At 53.6% G+C, this 14669-nt stretch overlaps 2 protein-coding genes across 4 annotated transcripts in view; one reads left to right on the top strand and one right to left on the bottom strand.

The window, feature by feature from the left end:
- The window catches only part of GOLGA1 (golgin A1), a 47628-nt gene extending 40929 nt beyond the window's left edge, over window positions 1–6699 (top strand). For 2 of the 3 annotated variants that reach the window (XM_004757335.3, XM_004757336.3), the window contains exons 20-23: window positions 2757–2816; window positions 3368–3538; window positions 4007–4093; window positions 4577–6699. In XM_004757335.3, the coding sequence (XP_004757392.1) occupies window positions 2757–2816; window positions 3368–3538; window positions 4007–4093; window positions 4577–4657 (399 nt within the window). In that variant the 3' untranslated portion in view covers window positions 4658–6699. The other variant, XM_013058771.2, reaches the window with a different exon arrangement.
- A 1012-nt stretch (window positions 6700–7711) lies between these two features.
- On the bottom strand, window positions 7712–14652 carry ARPC5L (actin related protein 2/3 complex subunit 5 like). The gene is made up of 4 exons (XM_004757338.3): window positions 14339–14652; window positions 10185–10257; window positions 9111–9287; window positions 7712–8258 (listed from the first exon to the last, which is right to left on the bottom strand). Exons 1-4 carry the CDS (start codon window positions 14485–14487, stop codon window positions 8196–8198), a joined length of 462 nt encoding a protein of 153 aa, XP_004757395.1. The 5' UTR covers window positions 14488–14652; the 3' UTR covers window positions 7712–8195.
- Window positions 14653–14669: the final 17 nt, after the last annotated feature.

The following is a 14669-nucleotide window of genomic DNA, read 5'->3' as shown; positions in this document are numbered from 1 at the left end:
GCTCCAGGAAGTCACGTGTGCTCACTGCTCATTGCTCAGCCTCAGTGTGTGATGGTGGGGAGAAAGTGCTCATTCCCTCTCCCTCTCTCTTGCACGCACACGTTTAATCTTAGTATGAAATATCGAATACGGAAAAGCAAACCAACAGCACGATGTGCCCCCGGGCCCAGCGCTCCGACCCCCTCTCTCCTGGCAGTCAGTCCCTTGCTGCGCGCTGCAGGCTTCGCACCCTTCCCGCAAGCCCAGGTGCTCCCAGGGACCCTAGATCGTTGCTGTACCTGTGCAGCAGTGTCTAAAAACATCTGAAAATTCAGTCACCCAAAGCCAAACTTCAGACTCACCGTGCTGCCACCCTTTAGCTCAGTAAGCATGAAAAGTAAAACTCGTGGTGTCGTTCTCAACCCTTGTGTCTCCTCCACGAGCAACAGCCACACTCTTAGCCAGTCCTTGGGCTCTTCTTTCAAACTACACCCAAACTGAGCTGCTCCCCATACCCTCCACTGCTGCCACCCAAGGTCAGGTTACCATGGTCGCTCCCCTCCAGGCTGGTGTTGGGCTTCTAACTGGTTTCCCTGTCACCCCACAAATCCATCCCTCTGATGACTTCCTATGAAAGCCTTGTCTTTGCAGTGGCCCACAAAGCCCTGTGCGGTTTGACCCCTTAGTACTCCTTTTACTGCACCCCCTCTGCCGTCCCCAGCACTCCCTCTTAGCCATACTGGCCTTGTCTTTCTGTGAATATTAAGCACCCTTCTGCCTCAGGGCCTTTGCACTTTCTGAGCCTTCTGTCTGGAAGATTTTTCCTGCAATTCCCTTACTTCCTTCATGGTGTTATTTTGTCAAGGCATCTTCCCCGCTGCCCTTGGCAGCCCTCACCACCAGAAGAACCTCCTGTCCCCTTACCTCGCTCTTTCTCTCCATGCTTCTTAATACTTCTGATGTACTAAATACTGGTTATTGGCACTTATCCGTCCTGAGAGCAGACATTTTTCTCATTTTCCTTATTGTTTTTTCCCCGCCTCCAGTTAGCTGTCTGCCACTAATAGTAGGGACTCAGTCGGTATTTGTTAGTTGAATTAGTCCATGAGCCAAAAGCCTAAAAAGTCAGGTAATATAAAATAGCAAATGTACTTTCAAACGAGTGCCCAGGCTCTTGGTTAGCCAAGAGAATACAGACTGAAACAGCACATTACCATTTATAAAATAGGGTGTTTAGAGGCCATTTAATGTGCTTGACAGAAGCTGAGCCTCTCACAGAGCCGTCTCACTCTGTGCAGAGACTGTGGACATACCTCTGGAGAAAGCAGAGCTGACCATCGCTTTAAAATTGGAGGCTCAGGGCACCTCGGTGGCTCAGTTGGTTAAGTGACTGCCTTCGGCTCAGGTCATGCAATCAAGTCCCACATTGGGCTCATAAATAAATAAAATCTTAAAAAAAAAAAAACAAAAAATAAAGTGGAGGTTCAGCCTAGGGCATCCCCTAGAGTTACTATCACATTTAAAGTTAAAATTGAAGGGACACCTGGCAGGTTTTGTTGGTGGACCATGTGACTGTTGATCTCAGGGTCATGAGTTCAGGCCCTACATTGGGCATAGAACTTGCCAAAAAAAAAAAAAAAAAGGAAAACTGTGGAAAGGTGTGAAAACTGATAAATGAAAAGCACTATTCAAAATTCTAGCTACTGGGGTGCCTGAGTGGCTCAGTCAGTTAAGCATCTGCCTGGGGCCCATGTCATGATCCCAGGGTGTTTGCTGCTCCCTCTCCCCCTCCCCCCAACTCACTGATTCTCTCTTCCCTCTCTCTATCAAAAATAAGTAAATTTTTTAAAAAACAGAAACGAAATTCTAGCTACTCACCCCAAGATTGGTGACATAGACTAGAAATCCACAGGAAAAACTAATGTTGATGTTACAGTTGTGAGACTTGGGTTAACATTTTTTTCTTGTATTGCTGATCATACAGTAAGTGCTTTCGTTGGGAAAACAGAGGTTAGCCTAGTGATCAGTGGAGTGTGTAACAAATTACACTTAAGGCTCGACACTAACTAAATTCACTAAAAAGAAAATTTAAAGAACAGATAAGGACAAAAAAACTATGATCTGTTACACTGTAAAAAATAAGCATAAAAATTATGGTATTTCAGGAGAGCAGTGATACAGGATCATGGCACAGAATTATAATTCTGAAGAACAAAATGTTCTGGGGCGCCTGGGTAGCCCAATGGGTTAGGCCTCTGCCTTCAGCTCAGGTCATGTTCCCAGAGTCCTGGGATCGAGCCCCGCATGGGGCTCTCTGCTCAGTGGGAAGCCTGCTTCTCCCCTCTCTCTGCCTGCCTCTCTGCCTACTTGTGATCTCTGTCAAATAAATTAATTAATAATCTTATTAAAAAAGAAAAAGAACAAAATGTTCTGTCCAGAGGGGTTTCCAACTGCACTCCCTCCAGAGGCAGGCCCCAGAAACCATCCGGTGGGCTGAGGCCCTGTGAGGAGGCTAGGGCAGCCTGAGTGCTCCACAGAGGGGGTATGACAGTGGCCTTTGTGGGGCACGGTGAGCATGTGCATGCAGAACAGCCAGGGAGGAGCCCCAGGCCTGTAGGTGTGACAACGCAAGCCTCCTGGTAGACAGAGCAGGGTCTTAGAACAGATACATGAGGCCCCCAGGCAGCAGCTGGCTGTTCTGTTGTCCTTTGCACTTTAAGAATGGCGACATGTGCATTTAACAAGTGGTGTCTTGTGGGGGCGGGGCTTTGTCTCAGACCATAAAGCAGATGCAGCAGAGGATGCTGGAACTCAGAAAGACTCTCCAGAAGGAACTGGTAAGTGCCCCTCTTCTACCTCGTGCCTGTTGAAGCCCACCCATCCCCACTGATGTCAAGAGGCTTCTGGAAAGCCAGACGTTGGCTGGTGGGACAATGGCCCTGCTAACTTGAACAGGCTTCTGCCAAGTAGCTGTGGGACTGTGGGCACTTGGTGTCCTTGCCCGAGCCCGTTGGTGCTCTTGAGAAGTCGGTGACGTGATCGTGCGCCGCGTGTGGACCGGACGGTGCCAGGCCCAGACTTAGAGGAGCAGCGCCTCTGCCCCTTGTGGGGTGCTCCCTGCCCCAGAGGTGTCCTGACCCGGGTAAAGGAAATGTCTGAACGTCCCCTGATGACCTCTCCTTCATCAGCGGCCACCCCAGCTGGAGGGGCCGAGCCTTCCTCGGGCCCAGAAGGCACTCCCTGCCTATGGGGGGCCCTGTCATGCTGCCCTGCGCTGGACCTGGTAAAGGAACAGCCCGTGGTCACCATGTGGGCCCTGGGGATCTCCCGGGGGGGTTTCACACCTGACTCGGGGGTTCAGTGTAGCATCTTTCCTTTGGGTTTTCAGAAAATCAGACCCGACAACGAGCTCTTTGAAGTCCGGGACAAGCCTGGCCCTGAGATGCCGAACATGGCTCCTTCTGTCCCGAACAGCGCAGACCTGACCGATGCCCGCGAGATCAACTTTGAATACCTGAAGCACGTGGTTCTGAAATTCATGTCCTGTCGGGAATCTGAGGTAGAGGCTTCTGAGTCGCCTGTGGGGTAACGGAGTACCCGGCTCATTGGTCTGAGCCTCGCGTGGCCTCCCCCAAGTCCGTTTCTTTCTTCCTCTCCCACATTCCGATTTGGCCGCCAGTGTGGATGCCTCGTGCTTTCCCCGGCTGGCCGTGACCCGCTGACTGCAGCGCGCACCGGGGGGCTGAGGAGGGTTGGGTGCTGAGTCCCGGGAGCTGAAGCGGCCCCACATTCCTGCACCTGCTGAAGAGCAGGGCCGCGGCTGCAGGGATGTCCTGGGGATGGCGCCGGCTCCTGGAGGTAAAGATGGAGGGAAGAACGGGTCATTGTGGTCAGACCGGGGAAAGCCCAACGTGGCCCTAAGCGAAGCTGGCGGGAGTGGACCTGGGAAGCGCTGCCATTTTGGGCCCCCGACCGCCTCACTCTGCCCCTACCAGGGCCCACGGCAGCAAAACTTTCTTTGTTCCAGGCTTTTCACCTTATAAAAGCTGTGTCAGTGTTGCTGAACTTCTCACAAGAGGAAGAGAACATGCTCAAAGAAACCCTGGAGTATAAGGTAGGTCTCCGCGGGCTCGTAGAAAACTGAGTTACAGCCCGGTGCCGGGGGCGGCCGCGAGCTCCCCCCGACATGCGCTTGATTCCTGCACGCACGGCCCCACCGTGCCCCGCCAACGGGCCTGGGGCTGTCCTGGACACTGTCACTGACACGTCTGACGTCCACAGCCCCAGGTCTGGCCTGGCATCCAGACTTTAAAAAAAAAAAATACAATATTCAGAAGGTACATGCCAAAGGGATAGAACAAAAATACATTTCAAGGCAGAATTACCTCCGGTTCCATCACCTGGTTCTGGTCAAGTCCATGTTCTCCGGCTCCCCTGGCGTCCTCAGAACAGGCTTGGGGCCCCGCAGACCAGTCAGTGCAAGCAGCGTCTTCACCGCGAGCTCCCGCGGGGCGTGGGGGTGCCACAGGGCGGCCTTCGGGCTTCCTCTGCCCCTCACCCCGGTGCTCACCTCGAGCCCCTTCTGTTTCAAACACAGATGTCGTGGTTTGGGTCCAAGCCAGCCCCCAAGGGCAGCATCCGGCCCTCCATCTCCAACCCTCGGATACCCTGGTCCTAGATGGAGGTACCGACAGGCGAGCGCCACGCGGTGACACTTTTTCTGTGAAAAGAACACTGACACACCAGTCCGGGTGGGTTTTTAATCACTGTAACTGCAGTATTTTGTACAAGCGTCAAAACATTGTTTACAAGACTTAAGGCCGCCTTCCCGGCAGACGGACCCGAGCCTCGGAGCTGGCGGACCCAGTGTCCGTGCGCTCGTGAGCCGGAGGGTCCTGGCGCACCCCACATCTCCCCAGCTCTGGCCGCCGCCCGTCTGCGCCGGGGCCCGCCAGAGTGTCCGCGTTCACGCTTGAAGCTGCGGCGGCCGCCTCGGGCAGGGAGGAGGCCCGCTCCAGCCCGCCGAGATGGCTCCGGGCGTGAAGGCGGCCCGGCGGAGTGGCGGTCGCGGGCCTGCCCCGCCTGCTTCTGCCACACACAGCAGCTCGCTGGACTGGGCTTTCCCGGTTAGCATGTTTGGGGTTGGATGAGCTAGAAGAGGCTTTTTAACCCTTCCTCTCAAGAAAACATTATTTCACCTTGTTTCCCAAACCACCCAGAGCTTTAGGCGTGCACATCTCTAAGGTACTCTGGGGCCAGGGTGGACTCCTGCATATGCAACTCTGACAGTATCTCACCTTACTGAGGAGAACTAGCAAATCTATAAAAAAGATCCTTAGTACCAAATACACTCAATTGCCTTTTTAATGAATGTACTTGTCTTGGATAGGTTGCTGGTAAACCATTTTAAACTATTTTTTATAGCTAAAGTTCTTCGCTATTATAAACATGTCTCTGTATCATAAAATCCATTTAACTGGTGTTCTTGAAGGCAAATCAGAGCATCAAGAGGAAACTATTTCTAGGATTGGGACGCCTCTCCCTTTTTTAATTTCACTAGCATTCTGTGGTCTCTGCTTCCCTCTGAAGCAGTGGTGGTATTTCGTTTGCTTTGCTTTTAACTCCGTGTTGTAAGACTGAGCAAATGCTAATCCCGTTTGCTGTGGTTAAGGACTGTCTGCTCCATCCTCGACCAAAACATCGCCTTGTATGTGGAGCCACCCCCTCTACCCCCAACCCCTGCCCCTATCCCTGCATATTTAAGCCAACACTACATTCCGGCCTCCAGACAGCCCCCCACTGGCCATAGTGCGTGACAGCAGGCCAGTGGCTCTGGCAGGGACCCTGAAAACTTGTTCTCTTACTAAGGAAAGGGGAACGTGCTTGCACTGGAGAATACACAGTACGGACTCCCAGGAGACTGCTAATTGATTACGTTTGACCCAAGTTTCACTGGTTAAATGAACCAGTGAAGCTCCTAAATTTATTTTCAGTTAGCCAATGATGTAAAGTTACGTTTCTCAAAAATGCATAGGGTTAAAATACGTAAAATATAATCTCACGGGAAAACAGGGATTTGCCGAGTAAATGTACTACAGGTCCGCAGACCCGGAAGTACCCAGCAAGGGCAGCATCACCGTCCTCTCTGCTCGGCTGGCTGCCGCCCTCCTGGTTCCAGTCACCTGGCTCCTCCCCTGGCTCCTCCCTGCACATGGCTCTCCTGGGTTTAGAATATTAGTTTTCCTTTCTCTGGTGGGGACACAAGATAGGAATTGCTTCTGTTCTGTAATTGTGGTAAGAGGTGGCTTCTCCAGCTGTTCCAGGAGTCTCCCCACGTTGGGTGGCTCAGGGCTTCCCAGCGGCTCCGAGACAGCGACAGCGCAGGGGGTCCCCTGTTGACTCCACTGTGGCCTCCCTGCCCACAGGCCCCCCGCAGCTTTCACTCGGCCTGGACTGGCTAAGGGAGGCTTCATTCTGGGTAGGCTTTCCTCCTGCATGTCCAATCTCCTTCAGCTTTAAGAGGAAGAGTGGAGTAAATATTCCAAGTGATTCAATGCACTTTTACTTGTATAAAACGTTCTGTGATACAGTGTGTATAGCCCTTTATATGAGCATCGGAGTTGGATCGCTCTCCATGTTGTAAATAGGACTTGTACTATCTAAGACTGCTGTAGAAAATTCATTTGTGGTGTCACTTTTTGATTAAAGCTCTTTAATCGAGATGCAGCTTCAGTGGGTTTTGCTTGGGTCTGGTGTATCAGTATTTGACTAAGGAAATTTTAGTCCTTTGTGTCTCCTTTTTAATGCTCTGAGGCAAATTTCCTGGACTATGGAACAGACCTTCCAGTTTGGTGAACAGGTGTGGGGAGAGCAGCGAGCTCGGAGAGCGTAGAAGCTCCGTGTCCTTTCCCCTACGCTCCCAAGTGCTCGCTTGCATCTGGCTGTTGCTGGAAGTACAGAAGGGAGCGAGGGGAGACGGCTCTAGAACATTGGTCTTTCAGAAAGCACTCTCACCCCGCATTTAGGTAAATATATGTGATTTAATGAAGGCAGCAGCCTAGTCCTACCTCCCAGGAATGGAGGTAGTGGAGGTTCTGCAGAGGAATTGGAAGGATTGTGTCACTTTGGTCAATGTCTTTTCTCCGAGAACCACATCAGTGGGGTCCCTTAACGGAACGCAGACTGCGGTTCCATGTGCTTAGAAGGTTACAAACACATCCTGCTCTTCAGAGCAGCTGGCTGTTAGTGGTTATGGGAACCAAATGTTCCTTTTGTATCTATAGGCTGATGGTACATTTCTGGCTTTTAATCCTTTTAAAAAATTTTTGTCAGCATCTCAGTAAGGGTGTTCCTGCCACAGAGCCCCAGCCAGCGTCAGGAGATGGTGACCAGGCCCTTGTGGGGCACGCGCCCAAAAGACTCCACATGTAGTCACACAAACTAAAGACTTTAAAAGCCTAGATCAATTGAATGTTTAGTACTTTATTAAATAAGCTTCAAAATTACATACAAATCAAAGGAGTAAATCCAATAAATAGTTGTCCGCCAAACTCTGTCCCCACAGCAGCCCGCAGCACGGAGCCCAGGCCAGAGGTACTGCGGCGGCAAGAGGGCCGGAGGCCACGCTCACTCCCCGGACCGGCTCTGCGGGGCACGCCCACCCCACATTAGTTTCTCATTCATTACCATCCCATTCCGTACTCACTTTACATACATGAAACACACCGCAAAGTACATACTAATAAGCCAAGAGCTTTATTGATGCAGCAGGCACTTTACAATGAATCCAAGAGAGCCCGTCTTCTCTGGGAAGACGGGGCGTCTGTACAAACCCTCGAAGTTTTACTACTTCAAAAACACAAGCTCTCCCTTTGACCACAGCCCTTGGATCTGTACCTGCCTCGATGGTCCCTCCCCCACGTGAAACAGGCAGAGCACACAGGTATACCCGACCAACGCCGGCCAGCCGCTCTGGTAGACAGTTACGTCAGTTGTATGTTACTCGTGGACAAAGGCATAGACTATCAGATCCTGCAAAGGATTTAGGAAACAGACGAGTTCTCCCTCCACCTTGAAAATAAAATACACTTCAGCGGATGCATGTCCTGAAATACTTTAGTTGGAAGTTCCTAAGAAGATGGTCCACTGGCAATCCCTTCTTCGTCAGCCTGTGCATCCAAAATTCTTCTCAAGGTAACATGAGTCCTTTTATTTTTTTAAACAGTCTTTCTTGCTGTAAGAACTCTTATAATGGAGCCTAGTCCTCCTACTGCTAACGCCTGTGGGGGCAGGAAAAGGAAAGGAATCAAGTGAGACGTGGCTGACCCAGGGGGAGCCCGGCTTGCTGGGGGACATGGCACCCATCACAGCTGCCTCCCCGAGCCCTCCTTAGAAATGCCAACAGGGCTCAGCACCAAGTCGCCTTAAAGGGACCAAAGTGCCTGGCCTCCAAAACAGGCACCCGGCTTGCTCAGTCCCTAAGTCGCACAGCCACCACCCCTCCCCAAGCCCTGTTCACCTTCTGGCCAAGCAGGCAGAGCATGCCCAGCAGCACAACCAAAGGCCACTGCAGCCCAGCACCGAGGCTGCCCAAGCGGCTGAGCCCCCCCGAACTCAACAGAGCCTCTGGGGAAGGGCCTGGTGTCAGTAGTAGCCTGGCCTGCGATAATGACGAGCAGGCTGCCCGTAGCTCCGCAAGGGGGAAGCTGGCTGGCTGAAATGCCTCCTTCTCGTAAGGACCTGAGCAGAGGACAGGCACAGCTCTTCGTGCTTCCGGTGGCTCAAAGCCCTATTCAGTGAACATCCAGGTTTCTGCCACTGCCCCCTCCGACCTGGTGAGGCTGAGGCCAGAGCAGGAAGCCCTGAGAGTCCGCTGGAGGGCTCAGCCTGCATTCCATCCCTGTGACCTGCCCCCCGCCGCCCACCACCACAAAGAAGCTGCCTCCCTCCCACCTGGGACTCCCCGGAGAAGCGACCAGATGTCCTAGGTTGTTTAAGGTGTAGCCCCTTACTCTCCAATGCCTAGCACACTGTTCCGTGTTGGTCCCGGAACCTCTGTCCTCCTGACGTCAAACCCTGGGGCAGGGGCCAGGCGGGCACAGGCCACCTGTGCGGGCAGTGTGCTCACGTACCTTTTCATGCCACTGGAGTAACACTGCGCTGCTGTTTTCTGTGGGCTTCTCAAAGCCTTTATAAATGTACTTCATTAGCAAGTCAATGCCATTTCTGTCCAGAGACTGGACGGCCTGCTCAATTTCACTGCTCTTAAAGTTCGTGAGCACTTTCAGCACCACGCCCTGGGCTCGCTCCTGTGAAGCAGAGAGAAAGGGAGTGACGGCCGGAGCCCAAGCCCAGGCACACCCACGCCCTCCCAGACAGGCACAGAAATGCCAAACCGAGCGGTCAGAACTCTTAGAAACACTGTCCCCTTTCTCATTTATCTGGGACGGTTACGATGTGAGCGGCCGCTAAGTTATTCCACGTCTTTCGGGGAGAGTAGGTGGTCTACGGGAGAGAAGCGTCCCTGCTCCTGAGGACACCTGCAAGGCTCAGGCTCCCCAAGATCCCAACCGTGGAGATCGGTTTTCTTCACAGGTCCCAGAAGAGCTGCACCCCAGTGAGAGACGGGCCGTTTCCCCTCACCTGAGAGGTGCAGCCATGGCTTACGTCAAGACGCTATCACAAGACAGCAAAACCCCCGCTTCAGAGAGACCCTTTCCCTGGAGCAAACTTTTGACAGCTTCTAAACTGGTGTGATGTGATAAAGCAGGATCCTATCTTCTCAACGTTTGAAAAGGCAGGAAATCCTAAAAGCACTAAATATCCTTACGCAAGTAAAGCCTATTCGATAACCTTGAAAGCCAAACCACTGCTAAGTCCCACGGGGCAAGCTAATTTATAGTTTTGCTAAGCAGCAAGGGCTGGGTCGACTTCTCGCCCCAGGAAGCCCTGGGGAGGCGAGACTGTTTCTTTGGGGAGCTTTTACTCTAAACGCAGACAGGCCTGATGGCAGGAGTGCCAGGAGGCTGCCATGGAAGCGCTGCCCAGTGCCAACTCACTCCCTCAGGAGAGCCTCGCTGAGGCGGACGCACAACAGACGCCTGTGTGGAGCCCCGCGGAGCCCTCACTCAGCTGTGACACAGACCGTCACGGTCACGGCCCAGGCCCGGCGGCACCCGGCAAAGCCACAGCCGCACCCGCTTTACCTTCACGGCCTGATTCTTGGTGTTGACGGGAGAGTTCCGCAAGGCGGCGTGGAAGGCCCGAAGCATGTCCCCTGTGCATCACCACCGGTTAAGGACGGTCCGGCTCAAGCATGCCCACACCTTTGTTCACAAACTCATTTCAAAAACAGCTTGAGAGAGAGGACTCAAACAACATCCACATGCCCCCTCCCCTGCGCCCCACTGCGGATGTCAGGTGTGGCCAGAGCCCAGTGAGAGAGCGGCCTGTAGCTCCCCAGAGCCACACCAAGAGCAGAGGGCCCCTCTACTGTGCAAGGCTGCTCCTTCTGCCGCCCCCAAAACGCATTTGGACACTCCTTCCCTCCCACCCTAGAAGGCAGGAGCAAAGCAAGTGCCCTCTCCGGGTGACCCGCGATAGAGGCTGACTGAGCCCACTGGCACCTGCTCGGTCCTGGGCACCGGGTCTGCCCTGGGACTCCTCACCACGCTGATGCGAGGCTGGCCCGCCCACCTGTCCGTTCTCAAAAGGGAAGGACGAAGGCACAAATGGAGATCTCCTAACGCTTAATCCAAAGTTTTATCAACGCCACTGCTAAAGAAATTAAGATGTCCTAAAATTGCTATCTTTCAAGACCCGCCCGGGTCTGTGACGTCCCAACTACTACTAGAAGGGAGATTTATTAATCTAAAAGTTTTTCCCCAAAATACGAGTCAATCTGCCCCACTTCCCTCAACCTTAGTTGCAATCCTGACACATTCTTTGCTGAGGTCTGAATGCAAAGCACTGACAAGAAAATGACAATCTGGGTTAGGTCCCCAAAGGTGACACCTATTTTAAACTGAATTACATCAGCCAACTTTCATTTCCTCATCTGAAACACTGGCTTCAGCCAAAAAGCTTCAAAAATAGAACAAGGGAATGGCTTCTGCCCAATCAGGTCTCTACTCCTGGTTGTGCAGCGATACCTACGTGTGAACAGAGCCTCCGGAGCAAAGCCCCCTCCCTTCCTCCCTTGTGTGGGCTCCATCCTGACTGTGCTGGGCCCACACCACCCAAGGGCCACACCCGCTGAGCTCCCCACCCCCTGCCGGGCCGATCCACCCTCTACGATGGAGAGGCAGCCCACCCCTTCGCTGCTGGCTTTGGAACTCCCTCTCCTCGGCCAGGCAAGGGCCAGTCTGGTATCAGCCACTGATAACTTCTATCTTGGCACTGTTTTCGGATGTGGCGTCCCAGAGCAATACAGTCTCAGCGGCTTAGTAGGAAACGGAGGCCGGCTCTCCCCGCGAACCAGCGTGGCTGGCAAACAGAATCTTTGAGGGATGGATGGGGGGTCCCTAGTCCACGGGGGCAAAAAGTCACTGCTTTAGTTACCTCGGTAGTGCCAGTCCACCAAGCATTCGCCATAGGTGTTGATGGATACAGGCCCTTTAGCAGCTTGGGGAGAACCGGGGAGCAGGGAGTGCACAGCACGTGTCAGGCTGGGCCCCAGGTTCAGCTTACAGAACATCCTGTGGAGACTGGGGACTGCTGCCCCTCATCTCTAGGTCAGGGTTTCTCAACCACAGCGCTTTTCACATTTCAGACCACATGGCCGGTGTGAAGTCTGTCCTGTATGCTCACTGCACTGTATTTAGCAGCAACCCTGGCCTCTGCCCACTAGATCCCAGCAGCGTGCCCCAGGTCGGGACAATCAAAATGTCTCCAAACAGTGCCAGATTTCTTCAGGGGGAGGAGAGAGTGTGCAAAATTATTCAAAACCACTTCTTTGGACACATCCGTTCCTGAGACCAGAAGGTTCTTCAGTGAGGAAGAAAAGGAATGGATATTTAAACTCCCTACAAGGTCTCAGCTCCTGTGCCAGGTGCTTGCACATGTCATCTCAATACTGCTACCAACACTCCGGGACAAGAATCATTACTCTCATTTGAAAGGCAATGAATCTGAGGCTCAGAGAAGGAAAATGACTTCCCCAATGTCAAAAAGGTAAGCTGTCCAGCTGGCGTTCAAATCCAAGTGTGCCCAACTCCAAAGCTAAATTCTCTACCAAATCCCCTACTGTTCTACCCAAAGACCCAAACTATAGTCCAGGATACTTGCTGTGTGCCCAGCACTGTGAAGCCTCTGCAAGGTTGTTGTGATGCTCCCACGGAACCTGTAAGGGCAGCCTTGTCCCCCTCCTGTTCACAGGAGAGGATGCTGAGGTTCAGACAGGGTATGAGGTCATGCAACTATAGCACAACAGAGTTAGATCTGCATGGATACATGGCCCATGTTCTAGTTCATCGGAGTGATTTCCTACCATGACTCAATTCCCTATACGACATAAGACAGGCCTCCTCCTCCCTACCCTCCACCACTCCAATTAATCAATCTCTATCCCTAATCCTCTGGCCTCTGTTCTAAGCTCCTAGCAGCCTACTCTATAGTTTAAATTCGGTGATCTAATAGAAGTCCAATTCCTGGCACATGGTAGGGACTCGGAAAATACCAGTTCCTTCCTACTCCCTCCCTGGGCTCCACACGTGCCAGGATTTCAGTTCTCCTTGCTAACCTCCCTTTCACCAATCCCGAGGTAGACAGTCTATGGTAACAAGGTTTCTGACACTGTCACTAGTGGAGAAACGGCCACCAACTCAATGTGCTAAACCTCAGCCTCCAATTAGCCTCAAGGAACCTGTCATTAGTCAGGGGGTGTACCAAGAGATGATCTTCAACAAGTATCTGTAGCACCAGGACCAAGACAGCAGATAACCAGACTCTGTTCTCCCCATCTGGGGATGGTCCTGGCCATAGACCCAACCCTGGAGCCTTTTTGGTACTGCTTGCCCATAAGCCACGTCCTGCACCAGGCTGCAGAATCAATCTTCCCTCGCGAGGGTCCTTCTCGCGACCCCATTTCATCAATGGGGTAAGCAGGGTGGTCCTGATGGGGCAGGAAATACAGGGGTTGAATCCCCACCTTTGAAAGCACATTCCTGTTCAAACAAAATCTGGTTTTTGTTTCAAAGGCACACTGGAGGAACCCCGCAGGACTCCTCCCTAAGGTAGTCCTCGGGCCTGCCTTCCCAAGGTGAGTCAACTGATTAAACACCCAGAACCTGATTTATATACAGCATCAGCATCCGACCCTGCCCTGGCAAGTGCGGGGGAGGGGCAGGCACTTCCTGTAACACCATTTGAATAGAGAAAAATCCTTCCTGTGAGAATAAGTTAGTTTCCTGTGCTCAAACTGCTAAGGGACCAAGCAGGCTGTGACAACCACCTCTATTTTTAATCCTGTTTTCTAAATGCCTGCCTTATGCGGCCACAAGAATAGTCATTTCCAGTCATGAGGTTCTACTTTTACATTTCACTTGGTGCTGTCTGGATTGTCTTAGCTCTCAACTACTAGTTCTTCCCGGCTTCCCGCACAAGAAGGCTATTTCAGGGAGGGAGCCAAAAGTGACTTCTTGAACGTGGCTGAGACCATCAAGCTCCACTGCCCAGGGTGTTCACAGGAAACCGAGAACAGGTGAAAAAGAGTGGCAGTAAGACTCCTTGTGGGGTGGGAGGTGCACAATCTCTCACCTCACGGCTGGACTAAGGCTCCAGCCTTCGCTCCCCCTTGGTTCCTTTCTACCCCTCAGCCATCCACCCACCGACCTTCATGTGCTGCTGCAAGCCGGCCCAAGAGGACTGTGCCCGGGAGCCTTCTAGGCCGCTGAATTACTCAGCGGGGCTCACCTCGGCCCCTCCCGCCCATCTAGCTCGAGAATGGCCCCATTTCCTGAAAGGGGGGATGGAGTGAAGGGGAGCCAAACGCACAGTCTGCGGGGATAAGGAGACAGGGGGGGAGAAAAGAGGGCAGGCCTCGCGGTAGAGTGAGGAGCCTGCGGGGCTGCCAGGGTGTCGGGCGTGCTTCTGGGGCTGGTGAGCCGGCGGGTCCAACCCGGGCTAGGTGCCGCGCTGAGGGAGGATCCGTGGGCCGGAGCCCGGGACAAGGGGAGCCCGGGACAAGAGGAGTGGGAAGACCAGGTGAGAGGAAAGGGGGGCATACCCGCAGTAAGGGAACCTGGCCCGAGGGAGACCGGATGGGAAGGGACTTGGGAGACGGACCTCAGGGGCCCGGGGGTGAGAGGAGTACGGAGACCGGCCTGAGGGGCGCCCGGGCCGCCGCGCTGGGTAAGGATATTGCCGCAGAAGGCCGTCCACCTCGCTAGGGTCCGGGCCTGGCTCGCCCGCCGCCGCCGCCGCCTCCTCCTGCTCGTCCACGAATTTGTTCTCGTCAAACTCGTCGATGTCCACCCGACGGAAGCGCGAGGACAGCGTGTTCCGGGCCATGGCGGGGACTCGGCGCCCGCTCAGCCGGCTCCGCTCCGGGTCGGACCTCGGCTCTACCCAGCTCGGCACCGGCTCAGGCTCGGGGGCGGGAAGCGGCCGCCCAGCGCCTCCTCCACCTCCTCCGCGCGCAGACGCCACCGCCCGCCCACTTCCGGGCTACGCCGGAACCGGAAGGGCCGGTG

This window comes from Mustela putorius, unplaced genomic scaffold (genome assembly GCF_011764305.1).
Source record: "Mustela putorius furo isolate JIRA1106 unplaced genomic scaffold, ASM1176430v1.1 tig00000596_pilon_pilon_pilon, whole genome shotgun sequence".
Taxonomy (NCBI): domain Eukaryota; kingdom Metazoa; phylum Chordata; class Mammalia; order Carnivora; family Mustelidae; genus Mustela; species Mustela putorius.
The sequence above is the reverse complement of the archived record's forward strand: the minus strand, read 5'-3'. Positions and strand labels throughout refer to the sequence as shown.

Coding starts and splice junctions, on each gene's coding strand:
- ARPC5L (XM_004757338.3), bottom strand. CDS start 14,487: ATGGCCCGGAACACGCTGTCCTCGCGCTTCCGTCGGGTGGACATCGAC. Junction 10,258..14,338: donor GTGGACGGCCTTCTGCGGCA/ATATCCTTACCC, acceptor GTGGTGATGCAC/AGGGGACATGCTTCGGGCCT. Junction 8,259..9,110: donor TACTCCAGTGGCATGAAAAG/GTACGTGAGCAC, acceptor CTGCCCCCACAG/GCGTTAGCAGTAGGAGGACT.